This window comes from Phaseolus vulgaris, chromosome 1, assembly GCF_000499845.2.
Source record: "Phaseolus vulgaris cultivar G19833 chromosome 1, P. vulgaris v2.0, whole genome shotgun sequence".
NCBI classification, from domain to species: Eukaryota; Viridiplantae; Streptophyta; class Magnoliopsida; order Fabales; family Fabaceae; genus Phaseolus; species Phaseolus vulgaris.
The window spans coordinates 40,375,035-40,395,127 of record NC_023759.2 but is presented as its reverse complement, the minus strand read 5'-3'; the positions used below and the strand labels follow the sequence as shown (position 1 = coordinate 40,395,127).

The window sequence follows — 20,093 nt, the reverse complement described above, 5'->3', positions numbered from 1 at the left end:
AACGTGTTTGACGCTACGACACAAGTTGGGGTTCATGATCTTCACCTACCAATAACTTGAGGGGAAGTATTAAAGAAATAATAATTATCAAATTATATGCAATTATTGTATGCAATATTGTACGATATTATACCCAATTATATGCAATTAATTTAAGAATGATAGAATCTCATGATTAGTATCTTACTTAATAGATTATAATTTGGGGAGAGAAATTCCTTATATATTGTGTAACATACACACCTACTAAGAGAATAAGAAACATCTCTTTTGGATTATATAATTTGAAAGTTAATCTTAAATTTGAAAATAACTTACGAATTACGTAACCCAAAATATATTTTTTTAAAAATAGTATTTCAGATTATATAATCCAAAAGTTTGGATTTGAGTGTAGCTTCTGGATTATATAATCTGGACACGCATTTGAAAAAGGGCTTTCGGATTACATAATCTGGAAGCTAATCTCATTACAAAAGACTTTCAGATTATGTTCTGAAAACTAATCATGTATAAAAAAAAAAGCTTTTAGATTATATAATCCAGAAACTAATTACGAATTTAAAAAAACTTTAGAATTACGTAATCCAAAATATTACTATACACAAAATTTATGGATGGAGTGAGAGAAGAATATAATGAGGTATAGGAAGAAGCAATAGTCTTGGCAAGGTGTATGAAGAATTTGCCTTGGAATATAGTGAGATTGGGCCATAAAGTATCCATGTATAGATCGGGCCGGGTCTTAATTCGAAGACCAAGCTATAAATAAGTAATAAATAATAAACAAAAAATTAAATATGCAAAAAAATCATTTCCTCTTTCCGGCGTAAAAATGTCGTCGTTAATAGCAGATTTGCTCCGTCAAAGTGGCGGCACTGCCGTCATCGACGGCGGTCTTGCGACGGAGCTGGAGCGCCATGGTGCGGACCTCAACGATCCCTTATGGAGCGCTAAGTGCCTCTTTTCCTCTCCACACCTCATACGCCAGGTACATTCTCCTTCGTTTCAATTCTAACGCACCGTTCGACTCTTCATTTTTTATATGAAGAATTCTCTGAGATTTCTGTTATCACAATGTTAATTCATTTATGCCAATCTCATGGACCTGGTTTTTATTTTATTTTTGCTTATATAATTGTTAAACAGTTCTTTCAATGTTAACGTTCTTAGCTTAATTAAACGATATTTTTTTTTTCTTTTTCCAATTTCAAATTGAGGTAATGATTGAGTTACTAAATGGAGCAGGTGCACCTTGATTACCTGGAAAATGGCGCTGACATTATAATCACAGCATCTTATCAAGTGAGTTGGTTTAGCAGTATCATATTTCTTTTGTTTGTTTGTTGTTAATGCTGAACTTGAGGTAGTTGTTTGTGTGCAGGCCACCATTCAAGGTTTTAAAGCCAAAGGCTATACTGAAGAAGAGAGTGAAGCTATGCTCAGAAGGAGTGTTGAAATTGCTCGCGAGGCGCGTGAATTGTACTATAAAGAATGCTCTTCGGGTGATGGGGCTGATGGTAAAATCCTCAAACAACGGCCTATCCTGATTGCTGCGTCAGTGGGGAGCTATGGAGCTTATTTAGCCGACGGATCAGAGTACAGGTGAAATAATTAAGATATATTCTTTAGCATTGATCGTGGTTTGTTTACTTGTGGCATTGTGGGCATTTCTTATCTGTTATATAGCCCACGTATTGACTAACAATCAAGATGATATTCATGATCATTATATGTTGTGTTTCCAAGGTCACATGTTTAGCTTTGTAATTTATATTCATTACTTGGCACCAGGCTTTCTCGTTCTTAAATGGAACTCTATCAGAATGCTGTATCAAATGAATTTCTAGGCTCATCTTAATTACAGTTTTCAGCTTTTTTTTTCTGCATAGGTTTGTTAACATTTTTAGAAAGGTTGGGGTTTGATAAACTTTTTCGTCTGTTGTTGGCACTAATAGAAATTATATTTTTTTATTGTCGTGTTTTCTTGATATTTTCTTCTTAACAGTGGTGATTATGGTGATGCTATCACGAAGACAACTCTAAAAGATTTTCATCGGAGAAGAGTTCAAATTTTAGCAGATTCAGGTGCTGACCTGCTTGCATTTGAAACAGTGCCCAATAAGCTTGAAGCTGAGGTACCCTAAAGCTCTAGACGGCCAAATGCTAAAATCTATTCCCTTGGTTCTTTTTTATATCTTTAGAAAGTGTATCCTGTCTCTTTAAAATAAATGCAGCATAATTTCTTTTTCTAACTTAGCACTTAGTATTTATGAGTGCTTAGAAGATCAATAGAATCTTAATAATATTTTAATGAAGGGCACTTCAGTCCAGTGAACTTATTTTGCTCATAATCACGGCTATCTAATGACTTTCTTATTTTTTGTGCTGTAACCTTAAAAGCCAGATAATGAACGGAAGGGATAGTAAAATGCTTGATGATTGATATTCTGGTGAAATTGTATAATTCATTTTGACTGATTTGTTTTTGTTCCATGTTACCATGAAATGTGAACTAGGTAAGCTTTTGATGGATTTTTCTTTGAGTGAAGAAATTTTGAACAAAAGACATAGAAAAAATAGCAATTCTGCACATAGGGAAAATCCTCAAATTAAACATATAAACATGTTGACTTTACTTCCAGATAAACATTAACTTTGTTGCTTACAAATATGTTACGAAAAAATGAAGCCCCATTGTCAATGAGGTTTTTTTAATCATGCATTCTATATTGTTGCTATTCATAGCCCTTTTGCTTCAATGTATAGTTTGAATTGCAGTTTGAACACATGTGGTCTTTCAAAGTATATTTGTGGATTGAGAAAAGAGCAAAAGGCTGTTCTTGTCAAAATAGTAGTCTCTTTGGCCCAAAATATGCTTTGCTTCCCAAGACCACAGGAAATTGAGAATGCATTAAATTTCCATTGCTTTTGTGAAAGGGTAAAATCACTCGTAAAGTACTGTGATGAGTAACTCATTAAGAGATATATAATCAATTAAACTCCCGAGACAAGCACAAAATAACAGTTATCTAAAGGTAAATAATATTCTTGGAATAAAAATTTGCTTGTCTGCACTTACAATGTTTGTTCTTTTCTTGACTCCTGAATTTACCAAACTTTACTTATTGACTAAGCAGGCTTATGCTCAGCTTCTGGAAGAAGAAAACATACAAATTCCAGCATGGTTTGCTTTCAACTCGAAGGATGGAGTTAATGTTGTTAGCGGTGATTCTCTAGCGGAATGTGGCTCTATTGCTGAATCATGCAAAAATGTTGTTGCTGTTGGAATTAACTGTACCCCGCCCAGATTTATACATGATCTGATTGTTTTGCTCAAGAAGGTATACTTTGGTTCTCTTGTTTCGAAATGGATTCGTTGTTTAACTATCAATCTCTCCTCTCTTAGGTCATTATTAAGCAGTGCAGTTTCAGTTCTAATAGTGTTAGTACCTATGTTGCCAAGTTGTTTTCATTTTTATTGGCCATGTACATTTTGATGGAAAGATACACATGTATGTTAATCTGTATAGGTTTTCAACCATACTAGAGTTTCATAACATTGTAAATAGCCGTCAACTTTATATATAATGGAAACCTCTTTGAATCATGTACTTAATCTATATACCCTGATACAGTTTTCACAAGTATTTGTCTTTTGAAATATACATAATGCCTTTTCTCCCTTATTTTGACGTGTTATTTTCATGAAAGGAAATGTGCCAGCATTAATAAACTGTTATGTTATTAGTAGTTATGGGAATTATCTTTGTTGAATAAATACTTATCCTTGGTTCGCATAATATCTTCAGGTGACAACAAAACCAATTGTAATATATCCAAACAGTGGGGAAACTTATGATGCTGAACTAAAGGAGTGGGTGGTAAGTTTATTGCATGTGGTTATACTGTTATATTTAAAAAGATAGCAGCTCATTTTTAATGTAAAAAATGGACCACTATGCACTGGAAAATTTGATTGTGGAAACTGCTTGAATTAAAGCAATTCATATGCTGTGAAATAGTAAGTTGTTGAGGCAAACTTAATTAAAGAGACGAAGTACGTAGATTTGTTGTGCGTATTCCTTCTCTTGTCCGTTTTGGTGAAATCACTTTATTCATTTTTATTTGATCTGTGTACTACTGATTCAGATTAGTGTGTGTGATTTGTTCTCTAAAATGGAAAATTGCTCAGAACTAGGAGTCTAATTGTAAGTGGTAGCCTGGTACGGTACTGGTTTGGAATGACAATTTTCTTTTTGGTCCTTCTAATTTATTTTTCTTCCTCTTTTGGTCTCTGGAAAATATCTGTTTTATTTTGATCCTTGTACTTTTTATTAATTGATGTCATGACTTACAAACATTATTGCATAACCTAATGTTTCCTAAATAGCAGTATCTAAAATGAAAACTCTTTACAGACGAGGGACCCGTGTAAAAATTTACTATTATATTGTAACTGGAACTAACATCATGGACTACAATAAAACAAAAGTAATTACAGAGACCAATACAGGAAAATAAAATTAAGAGGATCTGAATGAAAACAACCCTATATTGTAGAAACTAAAATGTTATTTGAGCCTTATTTGGATGCAAAAAGCAGGATCCTCCTTTAGGTTATTACTTTCTGAATTTCATACTAAATTTTGCGCTGATTTCTCATTTAACCTTACACTGGTGGTTGAAACATGATTTTAAACCATTTTGGAGATAGTGAAGAGAGATTAGGTTATCTCCAATGGAAGCAAGTCGTATGAGTTGTTTCATAGATTGAAAATTGTGATTTGTGGTCCTAACTATAGTACATCATCATTAAACAACTTACACTCAATTTTGCTTCAATAAAATAAACTCTAAATATCTCTAATTTTTTCTTGAAAAATGTGATTTTTTGCCTCTTTTATCCTATATTGTTGTTGGTTATTCTAAAATGAACATTTTTTTATTCTCAAAAAAACATTTTTTAACTTGAAAAAACCGAGAGTACCCCATAGATTGACTCCAATGGAAGCTTTCTTGAAGGAACAGTTTAAAAACTTATGATACCAGAAAGAAATGGTTGTTGGAGATGCTCTTAGCGATTATTTAATCATGTTCAGCCTGCACAATTTTCTATATTTCTTGGAACACAATAGCAAACAGTACAAGTAACACAGTAGATTATAAATTAATCAAACCGATAGAGTCATACATGAATGCAGAAAAGTGAAAGTTTATGCTTAGCCTAACCTTAAGTTATTGATCTGTTTTGAGCTATGTTATCGATGCTAATGTATTTTAAAAGTTTATGAACTTGATGGTTTGTTAAAGTTGATAAGTACTACTTCCTCATCCTCATCTTTGTGAGAAACCAAAGACAATGTTTTCCGTTTGTATTCTTTGGAACGTTGTGACAACTGATATTCAAACATACTCTTACATATTCAATCATTTTGAACAAAATAATTTGGGATATTTCTTAAATTATGTATACTGATACTATGCTGTTATTATTTGCAGCAAAATACTGGTGAAACAGATGAAAATTTTATCTCATATGTTACTAAATGGCGTGAGCTAGGGGCCTCCCTTGTAGGTGGCTGTTGCAGAACGACTCCAGCTACTATAAGGAAGATATACAGTGTACTGTCTAGCAAGGAATCTGCTATTCTTGGCAAAGAGTGACTATCCTGTGTTCAGAAAGGAGGGCAATGCGCAAATAAATCTAATGTACATGTCAACAGGACTGAAAGCTGCATTGGATCATGTTGCAACTCTGGGCTAAGATAGGACCATGAATATGATTTGGCTAAGTGATGTAGACATACATTATGAAACATTGGTCAATGCAATTTGGCCTTGGAGCTAGCAACCTGAATAATAGCAGTTTGTGCACATAAAGAGCAGGAGAAAGATGCGCGTGTTCCTTTTCTCTTCGATTTTGGAAAAAGACATGGTTATATATCAGGAGCAGTTTAGGTTGGGACTTATGAAATGGACTTTAGATAGCCCATGAAATTTAATTTTGAAACTATTTGCAAGTGAAAAAATATATTGCATGCATATGATATTTTAATTTTAAGCTTAAATAACTTTTTTAGCTTTTACAAAGTAGTTTCTTTTGCTTGGTCTTAAATTTCTAGGTTAAATTACACTTTGCATCATTTTTATTTACATTATTTAAGGTTGTCCCTTTATCTCTAGAATGTTTAAATTTTAAAAATACTTAATGTTCTTGTTCTGTCTTCCTCGTTCGTACAATTGAACATTTGTATTTTTAAAAAAAAATGATTTTCTCGTTATGTCTTTCATTTTATTTGGAAAAAATGGATACGCGTCAGAAAGTTGACAATGTAATGTATTATATATATAATATTCAATCAAATTAAATCTCTCTAACTAATTTTATCTCATTTCACGTCAATTTTAGCTGAAATAGTAATACTGAGCATTTTATTTTTTATTACAGGATTTAAGTTTTGAACATTTATCAAATATAAGAACTAAAGATTAATTTGATTTTTCTTTTATTTTCTAATTACTCAGTTTGTTGTTTGTCATGGTTTTGTTAAGATGTTTAAGTTTGTTTCAAGATTCCAGTTTTTTAATCACTGTTTTAAAAATGAGACTAGACTAATTGGTGAGACCAATAATTTCATTGGGAATACATTCAGTGATAGATCAAAAAACTTTCAAAACATGACCACTTCCGAACTAATAAGAATCAATTGAACTAATTTAAAATCGACAAAAAAAATTGAGTGTGTACAAAAACATTTTATTGTTTTAAATTTTATCTAAAACAATTTAAAGATAAACAAAAAAAAGTGTTAATTTAAAGATTGCAGATGACACCAATGAACGTTTTTATTTTTTTAAATTAGAAGATAAAGGGAAATTGTTGGATTTTTTTTTTCTAGAAAATATTTCTTTTCAAAAGAATACATCTATCTGTAGCTACTTTATATTATAATAAAATAATAATTTATGCATATGTGAGATAATAGTAGTTTACAGTTACTGGTGTGCTCTTTTCTTCATGAGCAATATTTTACTTACATCATTAAAGTAATTAAAGTAAAAAGAGAGATACTGTGGTATTCTGGTTATGGTTATCAATGTAATTTATTGTTGTTGTTGTTGTGTGCGCATTTGTGGTGCAAAAGGTTTGAAAAAAAAAAGGAAAATATTTGTTTTACATATATATTTTCCAGCATTCACTTAACAACTGTTTTTTATAATAAAATATTATATTAAAATAATAAAAACAAAAATAAATAAAATAATAATATAGAGCTGTAATTTAAATATGAGAGAAAAGTGAGTTCTCAAATTATCATCACAAAAAAAAATATCCATGAGTTGCAACTATCTAGGAAATAACTACATATTAACACTGATAAATAGACAACTACAATTTAGCAACTATTTCATGATTCTCCATTGAAGCATCTCAAATATAAACTCTCCACCAAAATCATAACCCACTTAGCTAATTCCTCGGTGGCCTATTTAAAACATTCAATATGCCACCAGAAAAACTTAACTTCTGCGTTCTTCTACATTCATTCCCTAAAATATTGTTGAGTTACCTCTTTCTTTTACTTTACAATGCTGCATTATTTTCAATATATGTATATATAGTTGTCCCCACTGAATGAAATGAAAGTGATACATACGTTAAGGCCTCCTTTCTGATTGAGGCAAGCAATATGTTAAATGCTTAGAAAGTAGTAATAAAAATCTGGTGGTCATAAATAAGTGGTGGTTTATGACCATCTAATAGTAATAGTTTTAGGAGGAGTTTTCTACTGTTTAAGCTGTTGATAAGTTACTAAATTGTTATATGATGTATGAATAATGCACACAGAGATACTGAAAACACCAAAACAAGACTAAAATGGTAGAAACTGAGAAAAGTAAAAAGGGAAAAATGTTGAACAAGTTAAATATGAACAGTCAAGAACATCATGGATAATAAGCCCGAGACTTGAGAGCACTGTTGTGCCTGCGATGATTGAGCCTTCTTTTGTCTGTTGAATGCCAGGATAAAGCAAAGATCCAAAAAAAGAAAAAAATAAACAAATAAAAGAAGCCTTCTTTATAGTAATCTTAGGCAAGTGAAACATTTTTACCTAGAAGCTCAGTTTCCAAATCAGGCACAGGGTTTAAATCTCATGCATACCATGTCGTTTTCCTAGCTCCACTAGGTGTGTAACATTGTGTATCTCTTGCAATGTATCATTGTAATTTATTGAACAGTAAAGAATATATTTAATTTGTGAGTTTTTCTGATAGGAGCAAGCAACCATCATGTTGTGTACACAGTTTCCAAATTGTACCTTGAACAAGTATAAATTAACCAGTGATGATGTGATGATCCAACATGCAAGAAAGGGTTGCATGCGTGGGTTTGGTCTGGCAGGAATTAAAGACACTGATGATGCAAAAAGCTTGGCAAATGATATAGTAAAGCATGACAAACTGCAGAGAAAATATCTTTTGTCTGGTTCTATGAAAACGAGGAAATGGTCTCAACTCACTCACACCATAAATAACAATAACTGTTTAGGTAGAAAACCCTCTCATTTTTCTACCCAATGGTAAAAACCTTCACATCAACATCACCATCAATATCAGCCTTATGAAGTCAACACAACAGCCTTAAATGTTTGTTTAAGCTTTTCACACAAACTGCAACTCATTTATGTAACTCTAACAGCATCAATGCTCCTTATGTATCGTTAAGGAGAGGTTGGCAAAGCATATGATGTTCTTGTACAGGTTCTTGCTGAGGTTTCTTGCCTCCTATCTCAGCCACTAACCTCAAAGTTGACAAGGCTCCAAAAAATATACATTTCTGATTTTCCTGCTCTTGCTTCTCTGCATTCTTCTGCTTTATCACTTCAATAATGCTGGGCCCATTCTGGTATTCCATTAACTCTGCACAATGCTGTTTCTGCTTTCAACACCAACGGCTATACAACTTTTCTTTTCGCTCTTCCTAAGATTATTATTATTATTACAATTTTATAATAACAAATTATCTGTAATATCATAAATTATCACTGATGTAACTTTTTAAATATTTATTGTTAAATTCACTTATAATTAAATATTAATATAAAAAAAAATTCTGTTCCTGCTAGTAAAAACCTATTTATTCATGAAAAAACAGAGGATATGCTGTGCTGGAAGCAATTTTTATTGCAATTAAGAGCTGTTAGGTCATAATTCCCATGCACGTATGAATGCAACAACAGTGCACAAGAAAAACTTTCTAAAAAATTTACTTATTAAGATGGATTTAAACGTGCTAGTTAAGAAAAATGTGTATTTCAAGATAAAAGGAGAGGGGAATGGAATTTTAAAATCTCTTAAGAAATATCGATACAATTTACTATTTTTCTTTTTCACCTTTATTTTTTTAAATATTAAATTAAATCCTTTTCACATTCAATCATTACATTTACTAAAATCGTTAACAAAGAAGATTTTGTAAATGTGCTTATTATTATTTTTATTTTTATTTTTACAAAGAAGCAATTAAAAAGATTTTTTATTTTTTAAAATATTAATAAAACTTAGAATTATAATGTGTATATCAACCAACAAATACAATATTTAAGTTTGGAACGAGACATGCTTTTTTTTTAAGTTTTAAAACATTTTACCCGAAATTAAAAAATTATTGCGATTTGGTTGGAAATGAAATAAAAAGTTATAAAAGAATGTTTAGATAAGCTCTTCTAGTGTTTATTCTTTTCTTTTCATAAAATTCAACCTCAAATTTATGTTTAAAGAAAAACAAATTCTTATTACTTGGAATAACAAATTTTGATCATCCAACTTTACAACATACAATTTAAACAAATATTTTCATCATATAACTTTAAAAATTTCTTTAAGTGAACCTCATAATTATCTAAAGTTTTAAATTGTTATTCATAATTATTTTACTAAAGTTGAACTAATTGGCTTTGTTTCTTATATTTTCAATAAGACAACCATAAACATCATTTTCCACTATAGATATATACTTCTTCTCTATTATTATTTCCTATTTTGAAGAGGGTGTGATGTCACCAATGAATGTATTAATATATTTAAATTATAATTTTCACTTTTTAATTTAAATTACTAATGTATATTATAATATTATTAAAATGATTGTAGAGTGGGTGCTTTTGTTTTTGGAAGGATGAGAAAGAAACCTAGTACTCAAACCACCATTTATATTATTAATATTAATTGTGATTCATTATGATTAATCTAAATAGGTGCACATACAAATTGAATGCACTGTACCATTTGATTCATCATGATCAGCACCCTTTTGAATACAATTATGTCTCTGCCAAGAAAATGTGTCCAATAAGTCTAATTCACTGTTCAGATAAATAAATAATTAAGATTTAAGGAAAATAAATAAAAAATTGTACATAAATGGCCGTTCAAGTAATGCCCCAATGATTGATCAATAACAAGTCCAAATTTTGATTCATCTACAAAGGAAATTTTATGAGGGAGGAATAATACCTGGATAGCTGGACAAATTTTTGCAAATCTTTCATTTTTTTAATAAATAAAATATTTTTAATTCCGTTCAAGACATTTTCTTATCAATAGTTGAAAATTATTATATATATATAAGATTATTAAAATGAATTTTATCTTTAATAACAGAATTTCTTTGATTAGCATAATTAACATCTAATTTAACAGGATGAGATGTGTCATTTTTTTCTTACCAGATATAAAAAAAAACTTAAAAATTAGACATTTACAGTGAGTAAAATTAGTATGGATTAGAAAATACTTAATATAGAAAAAAAAGTGTTTAGAATTGTGAAGTAGTTAGCAATTATGTTGGATAGTATTTATAAATAAAATAAGTTTAGGAGTGGGGAAGTATTAAGAATTGTGGTGGTCCATGGTCCATATCCTCATTAATATTTTGTAGTGTAAGGACATATATATAAAAATGTGGTTGAGAAAGTAAAAGCCATCATGTTTACATCAATATCTATCTATATCACCAAGTGCGAGTGTACAACAGTACCAGTTACATCTCTTTTTTGCCAGATTGTTAAGAAAATGACAGCAAAATAAATTGTAGAGGACAAAACAAACAAAAAATTATCAAAAACCTAATTCCACACCTTCATATCAAATGGCTAAGAGAAAAGGAAAGTACGATAATAACAATAGATTTTTCAAAGCTGCAAAAGCAAAAGAAATAGAATATCCTACATCTAACTTGCTTTAGTTAAAGTACAAATTAAAGATCATCCTTTGACTGCCTCGTTTATCCATCAACCATTTTTTTTACCTCATTCATCACCAACATTCATCAATCAACTTACCACCACTTCATTATTTTTCATTTCTGAAAAATATGCAATCCCCTTCTTCTAGATAAATCTTTAAAAACTAATAAATAAGTATGTATTTCTAAAATAAAGAACGACGAATAGAGATAATAACATTTAAAAATATTTTTGTAAATAAGTGGAAATGATTAAACTGTTATTGAACTATCCATAAATAATCTTCAAAATTTTGTACCATGTAAACGAGAAAAGAAAGCGAAAAAGTCTAATAAATAAGAAGAGATGAACAATGATACTTTGACACTCCTTACTTTAAATTACACATCTTTAATTGATAAAAATTTCCTTTCGCATCTCATAACGAAGATGTAATTTAGAGAGTCAAATAATATTTTTTCTAGTGTTTCATTATTGAATCAATAATAGGGTGCTACAATCTTTTTGACAAAGTAGTATCTACTAGGCAGCAACCTTTCCCTAGGCAATTTAGAAGATTCAAATTGTAGGGTAAACGCTATCCCTTTAGTTATGCATTCCATTAACTGGGCCCATTGATATTTAATTTTGATACTGCCCTTTCTTGTAAGCATCATTGGCACTATTATGAGGGGAACATTGAAAAAAAAAGGGGGAAAATATGCAATGCTGACCTTTCACCTGTCGGATTCCCCTACATACATCATCATTCTTAGTCAACATTATGAAATGCTTAAGAACTCCAATTACCTCGTATATACATACATATGTGTCTCACTTCAAAAAGAGATGAAATACACACACTATTGGGGAAGAAACTAATATTCCCTGTAATTTATTTTTTCCTGAAAGTATAATCATATGATATGATAAGGTGACAGGACACGACAAGTATAGTTAGGAAAACAGGGTATTTTGGGAGAACCACATGAACCTATGCACTATTGAGGGTAAGGCTTATATGGTGGTAGTGGAACCTTCACTCAACCTAGTGGGTCACTATGTTGCCTTCATTTCAAATTCCAACCCAACACATTCAATTCGGCTTCTCTTAAATTAATTCTTCATTTTAAGTTCTTACCATCAAAATTTTCTGCAAAAGTTCATTGAAAAAAGACAACTCATAAACTATCATTTTATAGATCCATGGTTTCACTTAGGTCAAGGAAATCGCATATTTTCACGTGGGTTAAGTAGGAACATGATTTTTGGACCGAGTTGGGAATTAAATAGCTGTGGCCCAACAAGATACTGCTGTTTTATATTTTTGCATGTATTCTTAGGGGAAAATATTAACTAATTATAGTTCATTTTAGATGTAATTTTTTAAAGTAATTATTATAAAGACAATTTGAATAAGGAATAAGAAATAAGAAAATATATAAAGATGCATTTTAGCATGATGAAGGATGATGATGCGTCACCTCATGCAAAGCATAATACACTAATCCATGTGCAAAATGAAAAGTGCTCAATTCCTATTTGGAAAAATTGCCTTTTGTCTTCTTGGACATGATGAGTCTAAGGTTCACACAAAAACAAAAGCCAAAGTTTCATTTGCTTAACAATATTTCCTTTCAAAAAGCAATGAATGGAGTTTTTGAGGAGACATAGTGTTATGTAACTTGTAGAACCAATGAGTCCTTTGAATTTGGCAACCCCAACACACACAAGAGATAAAAAAAAACAGAAACATAATCTCATTTATGTAAAAAATAATAATTAATGATGTTCACTCGTGGCAAACTCATGAAATTACAAATGGTGTGGCATTGGAAACAGAAGCATTCTACACTTTTCCGTAAAACACGAAACATTCTCTTCGACTATGTCACATACACTATGTTTAGAACATATAAGATACTTTATCTCAAACAAGGTAGATTCAAAGCCACCCTTGAACCCCCCGTGGAATTTTTTCAACCAAAATATAAGAAATAAATTGGGTGGAGAGAGAGGAAAATAGAAATGATTTTTGTCGTGTGTACTGAAGACAATGTGAAAACATGGAGAGAAGTTAAAGAAGGAAGAAGAAGAAGAGGAGGAACAAAATCCTCCACACATGCCTCTTTATCTTTTCTCTCTTTAACTGCTTTCTCCTACATCACCAACTTGTTATGTTAAGATCAAACCTAATTTTACTATCCCTGCCACAACTACCAGTCTTCTTTCGATACCACAAATCTTTACTTTTTTTTGTATGTCCAATATAGTTTTTAGGAGTTATGAACAAAAAATACTCATTTCTCTCTTAATTTAATTTATTGAGAATAGTAAGGTGTCTGAGGATTATTTTTCTAGCCAGCTTGAGGTCGGTTGTCATCTGGATGAATTCTTGGTGGTCTCCTTTCAAACTCTAGTGATTCAACCTTCTAGGAACGAGGGAACTCCTCCTGCGATGACACTCGAACCCTCAAGTCAGTAAAAACATAAAATATAATGAGTATAATATAAATAAGAGTTGAGAGTACTCGTGTGTTGTTTATTAGATGGTCGTTTCTGTAGAGCATAATCTGGTATATTATAGACCGAATTATAACATCATCTTTAGTCATGATTATGTCTGAATTGAGTGATTAAGGCTAATGGATTGATATCCTTAAATTTGTGTTCCTCGTAATGTTAGATACATAGGTTGAAAAATAATCATAAATGACCAACTATCGGTCAGACCCATGACCTAACCGATTAAAATGAGGAAGAAGAAGAAATTAAAAGTGTGATTTTTTTTCCCATGTTGATGAAATTCAGATTTTAGGCTTCCTACTTCCTTATATCTATTGAGGATATGAAAAATACTGGGTATTTATTAAAGAATAAGAATATTAATGTATTGGAATATCTCACAATTTTAATGTAAATTCCAGTAAAATAATATTTTATTTTTCTTATCTAAATTTTTTAATACACCAGTTAACAAGACATTTAAGGTATTGATTTCTCTTTAATTCAAATAAACACTTTTTTTTCACACAGATAGAAGTCATAATCAGATGTATATAATCACCAAGTCACAATCACATCTTTAAATGCATGATTATCTTCATCTATAATCACCAAGTATATAAAGTTTTTAATTTAATACATAATATCTCCAATTGTGACTTTATTCTCAAATCAAGATTAAAATATAGAATTATTAAATTATCATGAATCAACATTTGTTTTATCATTTAAAATTTCACTAACTTACAATCACACCTAATCTATTAATATTGACATAAGTAGATATAAATATCATCTTATAAGTTAGTTTTATAAGATTTAGTTAAATTTGAAGTTCATTTCTTATTATAATATCAAACTCATTTATAGTTTATCTTAACGAGAATTTGTTGAATTTATTATTCATTCACTATCAGATCATCCATTACTTAGTCTTATGCGAACTTAAAATTCACTCTTAATACTTACATTTTAAAATATAAAATAAAACAATTAATGATATTTAATTAGATATACATTCAAGATATACATTCAAGACTATTAGAAGCACACTTAATAATTTCTTATACACTATTCAATCCTTAACTAAATAACCTGAATATATTTTTGAACTAATTTCACTATGAGATGAACAGGAAAAAAAAAATATTTCAAAAAGTTATATATAAATTTCTATAAAGTAATTTTAACTTATGAAAAAGGTCTAATTTCAATAATATTTTATTTTATTTTTCTTAAAAATGTCTATAAAAATATTACTCTAAACAGAATTTAAGTATTGAACCATTTGAGCAAATAGATGAAAGGAGTGTGTTAACATGTGAAGAGAGAGTGTTTGGGTGTGAACGAATGTGAGCATTAGCAATATATAAGCAACCGTAGTTGCAGGTTGTGTGTTTCTTGAATGTGTGAGGTTGGGTGGGTGAGGTAGGCCTTGTATTTGTGGTAAGTGAAAGTCCTCCACAGAGACTCCAACTTAACTTCCTTCACTCTCTTTTCAATTTTTTGTTGCTTTTCCTCTCTCTACCTCAACGAGGTTTCTCCAACACTCTCTCTTTCTTCATGTCTTCTACATTGTCTTCTTCTTCCTCTCTCCCCTCACAACCTTAAACTTCACAACTGTGCCACCACTTAATCATCTATTGATTCTTCACGTTCTTTAACTTCATCACATTGCTATCATCACCAAAAGACATTTTTCCCTCCCTTTTTTTTATCTCTCTGAATAGAGAAACATATACCAAAAGGTGAAAGTCAACAGAAATTAAGATTGTCCGGTCCGGTATATAAACTTGTCTTCTAACTTTCACTGTCTCCATTTTTCTGTGTAAGCATAACCTTAGAAAGGAGGAGTGTTGATTGAAGGAAGGAATAGATTGTGTGACATTAATTCAGTGGCTTTGTTTCTGAATAGAGAAAGCTACATGAAGTTGTGAGTTTTGTCCCAACAATGAGAGATGAGAACTCGAAGAAGAGCAAGGTTTGAGAAATGCAAACTCTCTTCAAATTCATTTGCATTTGATTTCTGGGATTGGCATTGCTTACCCTGTTTTTCTTGCTCAAGCTTTCTTGGCCAAAAACATTGGTCAAGAAGTGGTTCAATATCAAGAGCAAAGCTGAGGATTTTCAGGCAGATGATGTTCTCTCCCAAGGTGATTCTTCAATTTTCTCACTTTGATGTAATCTACATTCTAGGGCTGTCGTAATGGAAATATTTTGTTTTAAAACCAAAAAGGGTATCACTCCTGCTTCTAGTTCAACTAATTTGTCTGTGTTTTCTAAACAGTTATTTTAAAATATTTTTATTCTTGTCTGTTTCCATGGGTATGCGTATGCTACTTGCTGCACAAGATCTGCCCTTTGTTGTTTTGCTGCTTCCGTGGTTTCTAGTTCACCCTTTTGCTATAAAAATAATTCTGCTTTATTTGCCTTGTTTGATTGAATAGATGCTAAAATGACTGAAAAGAGCACAGCTTTGTTAACTTTACGGTTTTCCTTTTTCAGGTGTTGATGAAGAGTGTAGTAGCAACTACTCAGAGAGGGAGGCATGCACCATTAGGAAAAGCAAATCAGGTTCAATATCTTCTACACCATCTTTTCTCTTAGGACCACACCATTCCAAATCCCTCAACTAGATATGGATAAAATTATATTATTTAGACCACATTTTTGAGCCGTAATTTGGAAATTTATTTCTTCGTGTTCTTTTTTTTCTCTTTTCTAGTCTTTCGCGTCCTACTAATTGCAGATGTTTGATGTCATTTTTTATACGTAGAGAGATCAAGCAGATGGTACTCAGACAGAGTGCGTAGAGGTAAGAATGACCTTGATAAAGCTCAGGTTACAGATGTGTATAACTATAGGTATGCTTCATGCAACTGTGTGTAGAACTTGATTATCCTGGCTGTTACTATTGCAATGAAATTTAAGAATTTTTATTCTATTGAACTTCTTTTGCCCCTTTCGGATACAGAATCTTTGTTGCCACTTGGAATGTAGCAGGGAAGTCGCCTCCAAGTTATTTGAGTCTTGAAGATTGGCTTCACACCTCTCCACCTGCTGATATCTATGTTCTTGGGTAAATCACGGACTATATAATGTTCCATCTCCTTTACTTGTGCAAAAGTTCACGTACTGAAATATTTTGCATTTCCCTGGCCTCAGGTTTCAAGAAATTGTACCTCTTAATGCTGGTAATGTTTTGGGAACAGAAAACAATGGTCCTGCAAGAAAATGGCTAGCCCTCATTAGAAGGACCTTGAACAACCTTCCTGGAACAAGTGGAGGATGCCACACACCTTCACCCCTCCCTGATCCCATTGTAGAGATAGATGCTGATTTTGAGGGATCAATAAGGCAGAAGGCAACCTCTTTCTTTCAACGAAGATCCTTCCAATCCTTGAGTCGTAGTTTGAGAATGGATAATGATATGTTAATGCAACAAGCTTGCCTCGATCGCCGTTTCAGTGTCTGTGATAGAGTGATATTTGGTCATCGAGCGAGTGACTATGACCCCAATTATCGATGGGGTTCCTCAGATGAAGAAAATGGCATTGGTGACTCCCCAATTACAGCACAATATTCACCGATGTCATATGGTGGTTGCTTCTCTGCAGAGGACAGTGACAGACAGGCAGGCCACTCAAGATACTGCTTGGTTGCTAGTAAGCAAATGGTTGGGGTATTTCTAACTGTTTGGGTGAAAAGTGATATAAGAGATGATGTTCACAACATGAAAGTGTCTTGTGTTGGCCGAGGGTTAATGGGATATCTCGGAAACAAGGTACATTTGACAATCTATTTCAATAGCAGAATTTATAATGGACTAGGGAAGAAAACAATTTCATTGTCTTGGATTTTCCAGGGATCAATATCAATTAGTATGTCATTGCACCAAACAAGCTTTTGCTTCATTTGTAGTCATTTGACTTCTGGACAAAAGGATGGTGATGAGATAAGGAGAAATTCAGATGTAATGGAGATTCTCAGAAAGACAAGGTTTCCCCCAGTCCACGACATGGGTGATGAGAATTCTCCTCAGACAATTCTGGATCACGAGTAAGCACCTCATATCCATGCATGATCCATACAATGCATTTCATACTTGGAGATTGTAAATGTAAATAAAATTCACTACTAAGTGCTAACTTGTGTGCTAGTTAAAAGCTAAACTTTTGGTTTAACTGGTGCAGTCGAATAATTTGGCTGGGGGACTTAAATTACCGGATATCCCTTTCTTACCGTGCAGCAAAAGCTCTTGTTGAGATGCATGATTGGAAGACTTTGTTAGAGAACGACCAGGCATGTTACTATTTTGTTATTTCACAAGTAATTCTGATTGATCTTTGCTGCTTTCCCATATTGATATGCCTGATCGTTTGATATTTTCTTTCTTTCAGCTGTGTATAGAGCAGAGGCAAGGTCGAGTCTTTGAAGGATGGAACGAAGGGAAAATATATTTCCCTCCAACATATAAGTATTCAAACAATTCAGACCTATATGCAGGTGATGACAGACGCTCAAAACAAAAGAGAAGAACTCCAGCATGGTAGTCTTCTTTCTTGCAAATGACTTGTGTGAATCAATACTATTGCCAAATGAAATGTTCTGGATCATTATTGTCAAATTATATCATTATTTATGCATACAAACCAAATCTATATTCATGAAGGTGTGATCGTATCTTGTGGTATGGAAGGGGCCTTCACCAATTATCATATGTTCGTGGGGAGTCAAGATTTTCTGATCATAGGCCAGTTTATAGCATATTCTTGGCAGAGACTGAGTCTATTACCTGCAACCAAATAAAGAAAAGCTCCAGTTCCAGGATTGAAGTAGAAGATTTGTTTCCACATTCACATGGTTATGGCTACACTGAGCACTACTTCTGATGAATGCCAATAGTCCTTATTCCATGAGATCAACTTGACTATTTTGAGGGGAAGTGAGGGTCTACCACGCAAGGTAATTCACCTCAACAAGAAAATTCCAATAAATATATGTACCTTGCTCGATTATCCTTTAGAATTTAATTTAGCTTACGAAAGGCCAAACTCGTTTTTTCCATTGATTGTATTTCCTGCAATTTCAAAATTTAATGAAGGCCAAGGTCCAATATGCACAGTACTTCTAACTGGTCTTCGTAATCAAAATTAGTTAGTTAATTGTTAAATGGTCATATAGTTTAGGTATAACCACACCTAATTTCACCAAACAAATACACATTTCTAACCACAAGATCCATTTCAAGGAATATGTACTTATATTGTCAGTTCTTGCTTATTAATTTGAATGTGCAGAAGTTGATGCTAGAAATATTTCAGAGATTTGTTGATAGTAATGGATTTGACCATGTCGTTCTTCCTAATAAAGTTTCTAGTTGAGATGTCATGCAAGCCTTATCCTATCCTTGACTTGGGGCCCCTACTCTTTTAGGTAGGCAATACTGTGAGAAGTTGCCAGCCAAAATGATGATCGAGACATTTACCCTCACACCCCCAAACAAGGTTGTCCTTTGCCTATCTTTCCTTTTCTCAGTTTTTCTACATTTTTCCTTTCTATAGCTGCTAACCTTCTCCATACATCGTTGTTGCAGCTGCAGAGTTTGTGGGCATGCACTAACTACGGATATTTGCGGCTCACAACCGTATTGGAAGAATAATGGCTATGTGGGGCAAAATAAACCGCATCTATTCTCACTTCTTGTGAAAGAGAGGTCAGTCTCTTAAATAGTACTTTTGGTTAGAAGATACCCATGTTCACCATAAACATGAAAAAACAATTTAATTAAAATTAACTCATCCTATAACTTAGTATGAAGTAGTAGTTTTACTTCATCACTAATTTTGTTGTCTGTGTTATTACTGCAGGATTTGAAGATTCTAACCAGGCGTTTGACTTATTCTTGAACACAATTATGATAAACCATGGGAATATTTGTATCATCCTACTGTATGCTTATAGAAAGCTTTAATGAGAATCATTGAAGCTAACGAGTAAAATTACGTTTTTGTTTTTCTTAACAAGTTGCAACGAAAAGGAAAAAGAAACTACACGCTTTATTGGCTTTTATCAGTAAGTCATTATTTGTACCAGTGCTAATCTTCTTTTTCCTTTTGTTTCATTCTGACTCAGGCATGTTTCTTTGAGCAACATTTGTTCAGTTTCGGTCAATGTTTATTCTTAAAGGAATAAGTTCAATGCATATAATGTTAACAAGAATGATGTTGTCTAAATAATTTGTTACACCAAAAACAAAAGCTTGCGGTCCTTCTTGGATTGTCTGGTTTAGAATTTTTTGGTGATAAATGTCAAAAAAGCTAATCCGTTAAAGAATGACAAAATTATTTTAGCTAT

The 20,093-nt window shown here is 32.1% G+C and overlaps 2 protein-coding genes across 9 annotated transcripts; both read left to right on the top strand.

Annotated features, from left to right (window-relative positions):
* Positions 1-764: 764 nt before the first annotated feature.
* LOC137814234 (selenocysteine methyltransferase) lies at positions 765-6,093 on the top strand. Its single transcript, XM_068616842.1, has 7 exons — positions 765-991; positions 1,249-1,305; positions 1,385-1,605; positions 2,009-2,138; positions 3,141-3,344; positions 3,813-3,884; positions 5,503-6,093. The coding sequence occupies exons 1-7, from the start codon at positions 836-838 to the stop codon at positions 5,665-5,667; spliced, it is 1,005 nt and encodes a 334-aa protein (XP_068472943.1). The 5' UTR covers positions 765-835; the 3' UTR covers positions 5,668-6,093.
* An 8,921-nt stretch (positions 6,094-15,014) lies between these two features.
* On the top strand, positions 15,015-19,847 carry LOC137814233 (type I inositol polyphosphate 5-phosphatase 4-like). 8 transcript variants are annotated; one of them, XM_068616839.1, is made up of 14 exons: positions 15,081-15,182; positions 15,570-15,717; positions 15,802-15,889; positions 16,242-16,310; positions 16,513-16,600; positions 16,711-16,815; positions 16,902-17,520; positions 17,602-17,795; positions 17,930-18,038; positions 18,137-18,285; positions 18,409-18,701; positions 19,173-19,243; positions 19,333-19,452; positions 19,607-19,847. In XM_068616839.1, the coding sequence occupies exons 2-11, from the start codon at positions 15,688-15,690 to the stop codon at positions 18,626-18,628; spliced, it is 1,671 nt and encodes a 556-aa protein (XP_068472940.1). In that variant the 5' UTR covers positions 15,081-15,182; positions 15,570-15,687; the 3' UTR covers positions 18,629-18,701; positions 19,173-19,243; positions 19,333-19,452; positions 19,607-19,847. The 8 variants fall into 8 exon arrangements, with proteins under 8 accessions (XP_068472941.1, XP_068472937.1, XP_068472940.1 ...); XM_068616836.1 differs by having other exon boundaries at positions 15,071-15,182; positions 16,902-17,795; XM_068616837.1 differs by having other exon boundaries at positions 15,118-15,182; positions 15,581-15,717; positions 16,902-17,795.
* Positions 19,848-20,093: the final 246 nt, after the last annotated feature.

What these genes read in the sequence shown, in the direction of transcription:
- LOC137814234 (XM_068616842.1), top strand. Translation starts at nt 836, where the DNA reads ATGTCGTCGTTAATAGCAGATTTGCTCCGTCAAAGTGGCGGCACTGCC. An exon ending in TAATCACAGCATCTTATCAA is followed by an intron (nt 1,306 to 1,384) that starts GTGAGTTGGTTT and finishes GTTTGTGTGCAG; the next exon opens with GCCACCATTCAAGGTTTTAA. An exon ending in CTGAACTAAAGGAGTGGGTG is followed by an intron (nt 3,885 to 5,502) that starts GTAAGTTTATTG and finishes TATTATTTGCAG; the next exon opens with CAAAATACTGGTGAAACAGA.
- LOC137814233 (XM_068616836.1), top strand. Translation starts at nt 15,688, where the DNA reads ATGAGAGATGAGAACTCGAAGAAGAGCAAG. An exon ending in AGATGATGTTCTCTCCCAAG is followed by an intron (nt 15,890 to 16,241) that starts GTGATTCTTCAA and finishes TTCCTTTTTCAG; the next exon opens with GTGTTGATGAAGAGTGTAGT. An exon ending in CAGACAATTCTGGATCACGA is followed by an intron (nt 17,796 to 17,929) that starts GTAAGCACCTCA and finishes TAACTGGTGCAG; the next exon opens with TCGAATAATTTGGCTGGGGG.